At 40.2% G+C, this 13,791-nt stretch overlaps 1 protein-coding gene across 3 annotated transcripts in view; it reads left to right on the plus strand.

Annotated features, from left to right (window-relative positions):
• Positions 1-13,791, plus strand: part of MACO1 (macoilin 1) — a 70,243-nt gene that overhangs the window by 23,832 nt on the left and 32,620 nt on the right. For all 3 annotated transcript variants that reach the window (XM_003891353.4, XM_021937639.2, XM_009202033.2), the window contains exons 4-6: positions 1,024-1,147; positions 3,384-3,562; positions 5,139-5,640. In XM_003891353.4, coding sequence (XP_003891402.1) covers positions 1,024-1,147; positions 3,384-3,562; positions 5,139-5,640 — 805 coding nt within the window. The remainder of the gene's footprint in view (positions 1-1,023; positions 1,148-3,383; positions 3,563-5,138; positions 5,641-13,791) is intronic.

Genomic DNA, 13,791 nt, shown 5'->3' on the forward strand with positions numbered 1-13,791 from the left:
CAACCTCAGGAGATCCGCCCTCCTAGGCCTCCCAGAGTGCTGGGATTAAAGGCGTGAACCACCACACCCAGCCCAGTGAATATTTTTTATGTATTTATCTTAAGGCTCTTTTATGTTTCTATAGGGTAGATTCTTAGAAGTGGAATTTCTGGGCCGGGTGTGGTGGCTCACACCTGTAATCCCAGCACTTTGGGAGGCCGAGGCGGGCGGATCACGAGGTCAGCAGATCAAGACCATCCTGGCTAACACGGTGAAACCCCCTCTCTACTAAAAATACAAAAAATTAGCCGGTCGCGGTGGCAGGCGCCTGTAGTCCCAGCTATTCGTGAGGTTGAGGCAGGAGAATTGCTTGAACCCGAGAGGCAGAGCTTACAGTGAGCCGAGATCGCGCCACTGCACTCCAGCCTGGGCAACAGAGCGAGACTCAGTCTCAAAAAAAAAAAAAAACGAAGTGGAATTTCTGGGTAAAGGAAAGCTACAAGTATTTACATTTAAATGCCAAATTGCCATCTAAAATAGTTGCCCCAATTTATATTATTGCCAAGTATGAAAATGAACCTTTCCCCATACCCTCCCTGTGCTATTATCTGTCTTTAAAAATTTTATCTAATAGTTAAGAAAATGGAATCTGATTGTTTTAATTTGTATTTCTCTAATCAATAGTTAACATCTTTTTGTATGTTTTTTAGCCATCTATAGTTCTTATTTTGCGACTTGTAAATTATTTTCTTCAGTTACCTTTTATTGATTTGTGGGAGCTCTTTGTATGTCAGGGCTATGAATCCTTTGTTTTACATACATTGTAAATATTTTTTGCCAGGATGTTTGTCTTTTATTTTTGTCAGTGATTCTGTGGAATCATTTGTCATATAAAAGCTTTCCGTTTGGATCAGTTTGCCTTTTAATTTAGTTTAGGTGAAGATCTTAATGAAAGTTACTGTCGTTGAATTAGTCTCCCAAACAATCCATCTGTTAGTTACTGTATCATTCATTCATGCTTGCCTCTCTGCTGCTTTCCCACAGAAAGGGGAGTGTGTTTGCCTACAGTGTCTCTCTGGATCCTCTTTGTTTATATTGAAGCAGCCATTAGATTTAAAGATCTCAAAAACTTTCATGTAGACCTTTGTCGTCCATTTGCTGCTCACTGGTAAGTATTACATAAATTGTGTGGTGTGTGTGTGTGTGTATATATATATATCTGTGTGTGTGTGTGTGTGTGTATGTGTGTGTGTATATTTTTAGACGGAGTCCCGCTCTGTCACCCAGGCTGGAATACAGTGGCATGATCTTGGTTATGCAACCTCTGCCTCCCGGCTTCAAGCGATTTTCCTGCCTCAGTCTCCCAAGTAGCTGGGATTACAGGCGCATGCTACCATGCCTGGCTAACTTTTGTATTTTTAGTAGAGACAGGGTTTCATCATATTAGCCAGGCTGGTCTCGAACTGCTGACCTCAAGTAATCCACCTGCCTTGGCCTCCCAAAGTGCTGGGATTATAGGCGTGAGCCACCGCACCCAGCCAGTATTATATTCTTTATCTATAATTCATTTCACTGTAGAATGTTAAGTTCAACTGTAAATTTATTCTTAGAAAGTTTACATGGACCCAGAAAGCAGTACAGCATGGTTGGAAAGAGCATGAGCCCCCTTTTCAGGCAGATGGGTGAATCCCAGCTCTGTCCCCTGACAGCTGTGTTGCCTTGTGTGTGTCATTGCCTCTAAGCCATGGTTTTCTTACCTGCCTCTCTGGGTCATGGGAAAAAGGAACTGAAGTGATACATCTAAAGTATTCAACTTAATGCCAAGCACATAGGTGTCTGATGAATGTTAGCTATGTTTATTATAATCAGGTAAAGATTCCAGAAGGTCTATGGCTATTTCATGAAACTTAAAATAATTCAGAATTTCCTTAGCCTATTTATAAAAGTAAGATAATATTATTAATAATTTTTGAATGAATATTCTCTTTATAACATGCTAATGAATATTAAGATATTATTTATTAATTATTCATCTTAACCATGAAACATTTTTGAAAAATGAGCTTGATTCTTATTTATATCTATTGTGGAACTTACCACCTAATGTATGTTTCTCCTAAACACACCAATTTTTACTAATATTTATGGCAGAAACCAAAATAAACAGTAATCAACTAAAAAAAAATACTGTTTCCAGTATTTTTAGTCTTTTTACAAACAAATTAAATGAACTTGGTCAAAAAACATGTCACCATAAGTTTGTAGTGAGACCACATTTAGACTAATTATAAATTGATACATTTTCATGTTAGTGAAACCTATATGGGCTTGACAGTGTTTGCAGAGGCTTTGAAATGTTGTTAGGCAGGCTGATAAGTTCAATGAAAATATTTAACTTTCAATCCCAGAGATTAGAGTTCTAAGTACAGCTGGTTTAATTTGGTGATACAAACCAAATGTTGGCACTGATCATATCAGATACTTATTTAAATGATTCTTGAATTTATGTATGACAGAATTTATATATGACAGAGTGTTTATGAACCAATCTTCAAGGAATAGCTGGTGGCAGTACCCGTCAGGCAGCAAGAAGATTAAGTTAAAGTAGTCACCTGAATTTGACCCTGCCTTCTAGTGTTAAAAATCAAATGATGTTCTTGTGATTTTTTTTTTTTAACACGTTTACTTTTGGCTATGCATAAAGTCTCTACCCTTTTAGTTTTCAAAAGCATACAGGCCAGGCGTGGTGGCTCACACCTGTAATCCCAGCACTTTGGGAGGCCGAGGTGGATGGATCACCAGGTGGAGAGATCGAGACCATCCTGGCCAACATGGTGAAACCATGTCTCTACTAAAAATACAAAAATTAGCTGGGCATGGTGGCGCTGGCCTGTAGTCCCAGCTACTCGGGAGGCAGAGGCAGGAGACTCACTTGAACCTGGGAGGAGGAGGTTGCAGTGAGCCGAGATCGCGCCACTGCACTCCAGCCTGGGCAACAGAGCGAGACTCCGTTTCAAAAAAAAAAAAAAGGGTACAAATAGATGCCTAAGTTCTAATGCATAAGGTAGTTCTTCAGTATTTCTTCAAGGGATTAGCCACTGTATCTGACAGTCAACTGTGGTGACTCCTTGAATTAATTTGAAGAATGCCAAAGTCTAATGGGAAGTGTCCTCTTATGGTCTAGCAGTCCTGTTGTTCCTGGGGGTTTTGTTCTGTGTGCCAGTTGCTTCTGATTTCCACAGTGGATGTTACATTTATTTGTGTGTCTAGTGAATGCTATTCTCAACTACCATCATCAATTAGAATTTATCTTTAAATTTTAAGCCATAGGTATTCTCATGTGCTTGAGACACACATGGTTCATTTTAAACCTGCAATTACTGGCTGGATTGTCTTCTTTCTAGTATTGGGTACCCTGTGGTAACTTTGGGCTTTGGCTTCAAAAGTTACGTAAGCTACAAAATGCGGTTAAGGAAGCAAAAAGAAGTACAAAAAGAGAATGAGTTTTACATGCAACTTCTTCAACAAGCTCTCCCTCCAGAGCAACAGATGCTACAAAAGCAAGAAAAAGAGGCCGAGGAAGGTAGGTCTTTACCCTAAAGCTGTTGGCTCAATAGGCTAGTCATTATTTTGTCTCTTGGTAGAATTTTCTTTTCTGGAAAAGTAGCGAGGATTTTGTTTTTTCTGTCTAATAGTGTTTCTCCTCAGGGTCATTGTTTTGTTTGGTCAATGAAATACAGATTGTGAATGAAGTTTTTTACATACTGTCTGAAGACTATGTGTTTAAATATGTTTATTTTATTATTTTAAAATATATTGATATCTTTTTTATATTTTAATTCTGATTTTTTTTTTAATTTAGTTTTTTGAGACAGGGAGGGTCTCACTCTGTTGCCTAAGCCGGAGTGCAGCGGTAACAGTTACGGCACACTGCAGCCTCAAACTCCTGGGAGCAAAGTAATGCTCCCTCCTCAGCCTCCTGAACAGCTGCTACCATAAGCACATGCCACTATGCCTGGCTAATTTTTTAAAATTATTTTTTTGTAGAGATGAGGTCTCATTGTGTTGTTCAGGCTGGTCTCGAACTCCTGATCTCAAGCAATCTTCCCACCTCCACCTCCTAAAGTACAGGGATTACAGGCATGAGCCATTTGGCCCAGCCTGTTTTACGTATTTTAAAATATATATTCTGAGCAACAAAATAGTATGGAACTATGTGAATTGGTAATTGAAGCAAGTCAAGAACCAAAGTATAAGCACAGTGGAGATGTAGACATGTAGAATTGAACTTTAGAAGCCAGATGTCTTCTGAATAGAGCCAAGATGGATAGGTCGTATTCTAAATGCTTCGTATAATGTAATGCAGATTTTAAATTGAACCATTTCTGATGGAATCTCTCTCATGGGCATTTGACCAATAGAAATAGGTAATTGGCAGTAACTGGTTTCCATTGGTTTGAGAGTTGAAAGTTTGAGGTCGTGTTTTTATATATTTCAAAATTATCTTTTTGTCTGATGTGGTACAAAAATATCTCTTCAAGTAGATTTTAATAAATTGGAATGTGTAGACCTGATACACAAAATTCTTTCTGAGTGGTCTGGTGAAGGATACAGACTTCCTTATTACCTCAACACTAGAGTCCAGAAAAAGGATAAATGTCCTGTATCCTAAAATTATTCCTCTTCTTTTGTTTCATTTAACCTCTTTCTTTTCAGTAAAGTTATTAGCAGTTCATTTACTCCAGGTACTTAAAAAATATGACTTCTTAGGATCTGCCTTTGTCCTCTCACCTCAATGATAGGCGAGTTTGATTTGACTAATACACAAAGTGTGCCCTAATTATAAAACCCTGATCTTGTTTTCAAGACTAGACCTTTAATGGCCATCATTTTCATAAATGATGGTGATTTTCTAAATGTGGAGTTTCTTAAATGTATTTGGATTTTCTTCTGTTTTTCTTCCTACATCTTCTAGTAAATTATGAGGATTTGCTTCTTGATTAGCGTAATGTACTGTGGTTATTACTTCTAAATGAGTGTGCAAACTAATGTGAATTTCTTAAGTGTAGATAATAGTTTGTTGAATTAATCTGTGTTGTTAAAAAACTAAATACTCCGGTGTGGGCTTTTTGTTTGTTGGTTTGTTTTTGGTATTGTAGCAGCCAAAGGATTACCTGATATGGATTCTTCGATCCTTATACACCACAACGGAGGTATCCCAGCCAACAAAAAACTCTCCACAACTTTGCCAGAGATAGAATACCGAGAAAAAGGAAAAGAAAAGGACAAGGATGCCAAAAAACACAACCTTGGAATAAATAACAACAATATTCTACAACCTGTAGACTCTAAAATACAAGAGATTGAGTATATGGAAAACCATATCAATAGTAAAAGATTAAATAATGATCTTGTGGGAAGTACAGAAAATCTCTTGAAAGAGGACTCATGCACTGCTTCCTCAAAAAATTACAAAAATGCCAGTGGAGTTGTGAACTCCTCACCTCGAAGTCATAGCGCCACAAATGGGAGCATTCCTTCCTCATCTAGTAAAAATGAGAAGAAGCAGAAATGCACTAGCAAGAGCCCAAGTACACACAAGGACTTAATGGAAAACTGTATTCCTAATAACCAGCTAAGCAAACCAGACGCACTGGTAAGGTAAGTGCGCATGCTGTGTCCTAACACTTTCCAGTAAACTCGACGTACTCTCGACATACTCCCATATGGGCCTGTAGGGATTGTTTGTAATCAGATACTGTGACTAGTGACATGTGGTGTTTTACATGAGTTTGTTGGCCACCTTGTGTTATTGTGTTGAAGCATTGACTTCAGCTACTTCCAGTGTTCTGAATAAGGAGTGACAGTGATTACTTCCCACATGTGACAAATTGACCTGTAACTTGATTCTTCTAGTAGTGTTGAAAGGCACTTCTTTGGTCCTTGTCCTTTTCTCTTTGCATGTCCAAAGTTCTTTTGGCAAAAACACAAAAAGAAGAGTTTGTGCTTGTTCGTGCAAATCTCTGTCAAACAGATACACATTGCAGGAGAGGGGTGAGAAAGTTGTCCTTATTACTTTGTGCTTGTTTTGTTTTTCTGTTTGTTTTCAAAATATGAATTATCCTAGATAACTCTGGGAAAGTTAGGTTTGAAAAGCAATTTCTTTCACAAATATCCATGGACAAACACAGTGTTAGTCACGGAGTTTAATTAGGAATGTTCCTTTTCTCATTTTAATTAAATGAATTTTTTTTTTTTTGAGATGGAGTCTTGCTCTGTCGCCCAGGCTGGTACGATCTCGGCTCACTGCAACCTCCGCCTCCTGGCTCCAAGTGATTCTCCTGCCTCAACCTCCCGACTAACTGGGATTACAGGTGCTTGCCACCACACCCGGCTAATTGTTTTGTATTTTTAATAGAGACAGGATTTCACCATGTTGGCCAGGCTGGTCTCAAACTCCTGACCTCAGGTGATCCACCCACTTCGGCCTCCCAAAGTGCTGGGATTACAGATGTGAGCCACTGCGCCCGGCCATAAAAGAATAACATTGTTTTATTATGTTGACTGGCTCAGACTTAATTTTACTGGATTTTATGTGGCTTATGTTAGGCAAACACAAATATGTTCCTTTCACCTCAGATCTTTAATTTGGAAACTGAGATCTAAACTGGAGCTTTTTTGTGTGTATGTAACTCAAGAGGGCAATTGAAACTCTCCCCTTCTAGTAAGTTATATTCCTCTTCCTCTGGCTTGCTTTAGGCAGCCCTTTAGGCAATCCATTTATTCTAGGAAGGAGGCTTTCCAGCATTATAAATGGTATGAACTAGATTATTAATTTGTTTTAATTTTCTGATTGGCAGTTAAACTAAGCGAGGTATATCTGGGTTCTACTAATAGAAACTCTTGAGGTTTCACAGCCCCCAGGCTACTTTGGGAAGCATACTATTGCTGTTGCCTGGCTGGCATCCATATCCATTTGTTATGACATTCTGGCCATTGTGCCCAGCAGAAAAAAATACGTGGAAGAGAACCCTCCTCCTCCAGATGCCCATGGGAGAAAGACCAATTAGTTGACCTTCTATTTCAGAAGGAATATCCCACAAATTCAGTAAATGCTATACATGAAACATCTGTCACAGCTATTTATCATCCTTTCTCCTACACAATTTTTTTTTGAGATAGGATCTCACTGTGTTGGCCAGGCGGGAGTGTAGTGGCGTGGTCACACCTAACTGTAGACTCCACTTCCCCGGGCTCAGGTTTTCCTCCCACCTCACCCTCCTGTGTAGCCGGGACTACAGGCGCATGCCACTATGTCTGGCTAATTTTTAAAATTTTTTGTAGAAAGGAGATCTCACCATGTTGCCCAGGCTGACCCAAGTTTAGTAATAGCAGTCAAGCCACAATACTTTTTCTTTGCTGGTTGTTGCAGAGAAAGCAGTCAGAGCTCGGTCTTGTGCTACCATTGCCCTTGGGTCCCGGTTGTGATATTGATTGACTCTACTATCTGATCTGTTTTTAGTAGAGAAGTTCAAGGACTCAGATGGCTAATTGTCCAGTAAGCTGGGGATGATGACATGGGTCCAGTACCCCCATGCCTACACCTAAGGAGTATGCTTCTTCCTGTGGTCACTAATGCGTACTCTGCCTTGACCTACAGTGCCCCAGGTATTACTCTGTTTTGGAGAACTACTTGCTTTCAAGTGACTAATAGACAACATTGTATTTAAGTAGGTTTATAAGCTCCCACAGTATTATTTTCAACTTTTAATGTTATAAAAAATAAGGAGATGATCTAAATATCTGATAATGGGAGAAATTTAAAATAAATTATGGTCCATCCATTTGGTAAACTTTTAATATGGATATTATAAAATCATACTTTTGAGCCATATTAAAGAATATGGGGAAGTATGTCAAAGCATTTCATGAATAAAGGAGAAAGCAATTTAATGAAAAACAATTTTTTCTAATATATGTAGAAAAAAGATTTAAAGGGAAAAGAACCAAATTGTTAATAGTTGTTACCCCTTGATAATATTGGGCGTTTATTTTTTCTTTTTATTTTCATACATTTTCACGTTTTTCTATGATGAACAACAGTGAAGAATTTAAAAGGAAAGGCATCTATCTGAGCAGATTATCCAGCTTGGTTGGAGGAGGTCTTATCTTACTTCCTTCTGCCCTTCCTTAACTGTCTCCTCTGTTTCCTCTTGTTTGACTTCATGTATGTTTTGATCCATATCAGTGAGACTGTGACTGATTCACACCTGACATGTTTGAGTTGTTAGCTAAAGAGTGAGTTTGTTATCCAGATGAAGAAGGCTGGACTCAGTGGTCTCTAAGATCCCTTCTGATGCAAACATACAGGGCTGACAGTATGTACATGGACTGTTTGCTTCTGCAGGCACACTTGGGGTGGTGCACAGTTTCAGGCTGACAGACTTCCACGGGGATGCTTTAGCGATAAAATTGATCTCTTCTTCCTTTTTTTTTTTTTAATTTTAGATTTAGGAGGTACACACGTGTTCATATGCAGGTTTGTTGCAAGGGCATATTGCATGATGCTGAGCTTTGGGCTTCTATTGATCCCATTACCTAGACAGTGAACATAGTACCCAATAGGAAGGTTTTTCAGCCCTTGACTGCCTCCCTCCCTTCCTCCTTTTCAAGTCCCTAGTGTCTGTTGTTCCAGTCTTTCTGTCCATGTGTCCCCAAGTTGATCTACCCTTTTCTTTTTTTTTTTTTTTGAGACGGAGTCTCGCTCTGTCGCCCAGGCTGGAGTGCAGTGGCCGGATCTCAGCTCACTGCAAGCTCCGCCTCCCGGGTTCCCGCCATTCTCCTGCCTCAGCCTCCCGAGTAGCTGGGACTACAGGCGCCGCCACCTCGCCCGGCTAATTTTTTGTGTTTTTAGTAGAGACGGGGTTTCGCCGTGTTAGCCAGGATGGTCTCGATCTCCTGACCTTGTGATCCGCCCGTCTCGGCCTCCCAAAGTGCTGGGATTACAGGCTTGAGCCATGATCTACCCTTTTCTAAGTGTTGAAGACAAAATTTGAAAACCAGTACTGTATTAACCAACCAGTAACTCTACTGTAATAATAGATTAATTGCAACACATTCTGCAGCTATGTCTGTCTGAAAACTGTGGGTGAGAACTGGTATTTTTGAGCAACCAATTCAGTGACTTTTAGGGGGAAAATTCATTACTGCTCCACCAGTTTCAAGGAGAATTCTTATAGCTTGGTTTGGCTGTCCAGTTAAGGTTTGATGGCTATTCCTTGTAAAAGGGCAGGCAGTCTGGCAGGTCTTTCTCAAGCTCTCTCAGCTCTAGGGATGTTATTTAGTATGCTGTATACCACGGGTTACAATAGCACACAGGCCAAATCTGGCCCACTGCCTGTTTTTGTAAAAATAAATTTTACTGGAACACAGCCACTCTCATTCATTTACATTATATCAATGGCCACTTTCGTGCTACAGTGGCAGGGCTGAATAGCTGCCACAGAGACTATGGCCTGCAAAGCTGAAAGTATATACTGTCTGGACCTTTACAGAAAAAGTGTGCTGACGTCCATTGTATAGCAGTCACTTGTTTTGAAGATCTTTCCCCCTTACTAGATTGTGAGCTCCAGGGAGCGGAAGCTGGTTGTCTTCATTTTTAATATCTCTCTATAAAAATAGAGTGCTTAGTGAATGTTGAATCAATGAATGATATATGGGGACAAGGAACTGGTTGAATGGAAGAAGCGCTGCTTTATGAGGAAATACAGGAGAATGTGGAGCAGAAGGTGCTGGGTGGATTGCTAAGGTAAAGAAATGTGGAGGAAGGTGAGGAACCTGGGAATAAATAGGTGTTACCTATAGGGTCCTTTCTTAGAAAGTTTGGGAACTTGCCAAAGCCAGTCTGGAGTACTCTGTTGGTTTTAGAAACGTATACCTTACAAAATGACCCTGTGTTCTGCCAGCTTGATTTCTGAATTATTTACCTAAGATATTTAAAAACAGACTTAATGTTGGAAGCCAAAAATGGTTTTGATTCCAACATGAGAAAAATTCTAGTCAAAAACAGAAAAATCAATGAGGAAGATCCGTTGTTTTAACTAAGTACTAAGTTGGAAAGGAATAATATAAATTAGAATAAGGTTGGTTAAAAATTTTTCCTCAGTGGTCAATTAAAAATATTTTAAGTGTGAAAAAAGTCTTTACAATTTTAGATAAAAGAAAAAGAGAAAACAGTCCCACAATCATGACACAAATCACTGTTAAAATTTTGTTGTCTTCTCATAGGCTAATTATATATAATTGTCATCATAGCATTTTATAGTGTTTTTTAAAATAGATCTTAATGTTTAGAACAGTTTTAGGTTCACAGGAAAATTGAGTGGAAGATACAGAGATTTCTCATATGCCTGCTGTCCCCACGCATGCCTAGCCTTCCCATTGTCAGCATCCCCCACCAGAGTGGTGCATTTGTTACACAGATGAACCTCCATTGACACATCATTATCACCTAGTCCATAGTTTACTTTAGGATTCGTTCTTAGTGTTAAACAGTCTTACGGGTTTTAATAAATTTATAATGGCATGTATCTACCATTATAGTATACACAGTAGTTTTACTGCCCTAGAAATCCTCTGTGCTCCATCTGTCCATCCCTCTTCCCCTCCCCTGACCCCTGGGAAGTGCTGATCTTTTTCACTGACTCTTCAGTTTTGCCTTTTCCAGAATGTCGTATAGTTGGAATCATATTGCATAGCCTTTTCAGGTTGACTTCTTTTACTTAGTAATATGCATTTAAGATTCCTCCATGTCTCCTATAATTTCTTTTTCTTTTTCTTTTTTTTTTTTTTGAGATGGAGTCTTACTCTGTTGCCCAGGCTAGAGTGCAATGACGTGATCTCGGCTCACTGCAACCTCTGCCTCCCAGGTTCAAGCGATTCTCCTGCCTCAGCCTCCTGAATGGTTGGGATTATAGGCGGCCACCACCACACCCGCTAATTTTTGTATTTTTCATACAGATGGGGTTTTGCGATGTTGGCCAGGCTGGTCTCAAACTCCTGACCTCAGGTGATCCGCCTGCCTAGGCCTCCCAAAGTTCTGGGATTACAGGTGTGAGCTGCCACACCCGCCTATAATTTCTGTCCCCACCCCGAAATAGAATCTTGCTGCTTGTCGCCCAGGCTGGAGTACAAGGCGTGATCTCGGTTCACTGCAACCTTCACCTCCCGGGTTCAAGTGATTCTCCTGGCTCAGCCTCCAGAGTAGCTTGGATTACAGGCACCTGCCACCGTGCCTGGCTAATTTTTTGTATTTTTAGTAGAGACGGTTTTTTAGTAGAGATAGGGTTTCGCCATGTTAACCAGGCTGGTCTTGAACTCCTGACCTCAGGTAATCCAGCCACCTCAGCCTCCCAAAGTGCTGGAATTACAGGTATGAGGCACTGTGCCTGGGCAATTTTTTTTTTTTTTTTAATTTAAATATAGAGACAGGAACTCACTATGTTGCCCAGGCTGGTCTCGAATTCCTGTGCTCAAGTGATCCACCTGCCCCCGCCTCCCAAAGTTCTGGGATTACAGGTATGAGCCATCATGCCCAACCCGCTCTGTGTCTTTTCCTGGCCTAGTAGCTCATTTCTTTTTAGTGCTGAATAATATTCTATTGTCTGGATATACCACAAGTTTGTCCATTCACCTGCTGAAGGACGTCTTGGTTTTTTCCAAGTTTTGGCAATTATAAATAAAGCTGTAAACATCTATGTGCCGGTTTTGGGGTGGACATAAGTTTTCAGCTTCTTTGAATAAATTCCAAGAGGCACAGTTGCTGGATCATAGAGTATATTTAGTTGTAAGAAACTGCCACAATGTCTTTGACAGTGGCCATACCATTTTGCATTCCCACCAGCAATGAATGGGAGTTCCTGTAAATCCTGACCAGCCCTTGATATTGTCAGTGTTCTGGATTTTGGCCACCCTCATAGGTGGATAATGGTATCTCGTTGTTTTTTGTTTTTTGTTTTTTTTTTGAGATGGAGTCTCGCTCTGTCGCCCAGGCTGGAGTGCAGTGGCCGGATCTCAGCTCACTGCAAGCTCCGCCTCCCGGGTTCACGCCATTCTCCGGCCTCAGCCTCCCGAGTAGCTGGGACTACAGGCACCCGCCACCTCGCCCGGCTAGTTTTTGTATTTTTTAGTAGAGACGGGGTTTCACCGGGTTAGCCAGGATGGTCTCGATCTCCTGACCTCGTGATCCGCCTGTCTCGGCCTCCCAAAGTGCTGAGATTACAGGCTTGAGCCACTGTGCCTGGCCGGTATCTCGTTGTTTTAATTGGCATTTCCCTGGTGACATATGATATGATGTTACATCTTTTTATATGCTTGTTTACCATCTGTGCATCTTTTTTTGGTGAGGTGTCTGTTAAAGTCTTAGCCCACTTTTAAAATTTGTATAAATTCATGGGGTACAAGTACAATTTTGTTACATGCATGGATTGTGTATTGGTCAAGTCAGGACTTTCACCCAAATAATATACATTTTATCTGCTAACCAACTTCTCATCATTGACCCTCCTTCCATCCCCTCACCTTTCCGAGTCTCCATTGTGTATCATTCAACTCTCTGTGTCCATGTGTACACATTTTTTAGCACCCACTTATGAGTACGAACATGTAATGTCAGGCTTTTCACGTCTGGCTTGTTTCACTTAATATAATGACCTCCATTTGTACCCATGTTGATGCGAAAGACGTAATTTCATTCTTTTTATGACTGAACAATATTCCGTTGTGTATGTATACCACATTTTCTTTGTCCAATGAAATGTATACCACGTTTTCATTGATGGACACTTAGGATGATTCCGTATCTTTGCTGTTGTGACTAGTGTGGTAGTAAACATACAAGTGCAGGTATATTTTTGATATATTGATTTCTTTTTCTTTGGGTAGTTAACCGGTAGTGGAATTGCTGGGTCAAATGGCAGTTTTACTTGTAGTTCTTGGAGAAATCTCCATACTGTTTGCCGTAGAAGTTGTATTAATTTACATTCTCACCAGCAGTGTTTAAGGGTTTCCTTCTCTCCACATCCTTGCCAACATCTGTTATTTTTTGTCTTTTTGATATTAGTTTGGCCCATTTTATTTATTTATTTATTTTTGAGATGGAGTTTCACTCTTGTTGCCCAGGCTGGAGTGCAATGGTGCCATCTTGGCTCACCACAACCTCCACTTCCTGGGTTCAAGCAATTCTCGTGCCTCAGCCTCTCGAGTAGCTGGGATTACAGACATGCGCCACCATGCCTGGCTAATTTTGTGCTTTTAGTAGAGACGGAGTTTCTCCATGTTGGTCAGTCTGGTCTCAAACTCCCAACCTCAGGTGATTTGCCTGCCTCAGCCTCCCAAAGTGCTGGGATTACAGGCGTGACCCACTGCGCCCGGCCAGTTCAGCCCATTTTAAAATCAGTGTGTTTGTTTTCTTATTGTTGAGTTCTAAGAGTTCTTCCTATATTTTTGATAATAGTCCTTTATCAGATGCCTTTTACAAATGTTATACTTTCTCTCAGTCTGAGGCTTTTTATTCTCTTGACAGTGTCTTATAGAGCAGAAATTTTTATTTTAATGAGGTCTAGCTTATCAATTTTTTCTTTCATAGATCATGCCTTTATAGTTGTTTGTGTAGTTTTTGTGTCCTGCTTTTTTCACTTAAATTATATAAAAATTATTTTCTCAACTTAGTCTAACGCTCGTTTTTACATAGGGTGGAATATTTCATGGTAGGCCTGTGCGATCATTTAGAAACCATGCTCAGCCGGGCGCAGT

The sequence above is a fragment of the Papio anubis genome, chromosome 1 (assembly GCF_008728515.1).
Source record: "Papio anubis isolate 15944 chromosome 1, Panubis1.0, whole genome shotgun sequence".
NCBI lineage: Eukaryota > Metazoa > Chordata > Mammalia > Primates > Cercopithecidae > Papio > Papio anubis.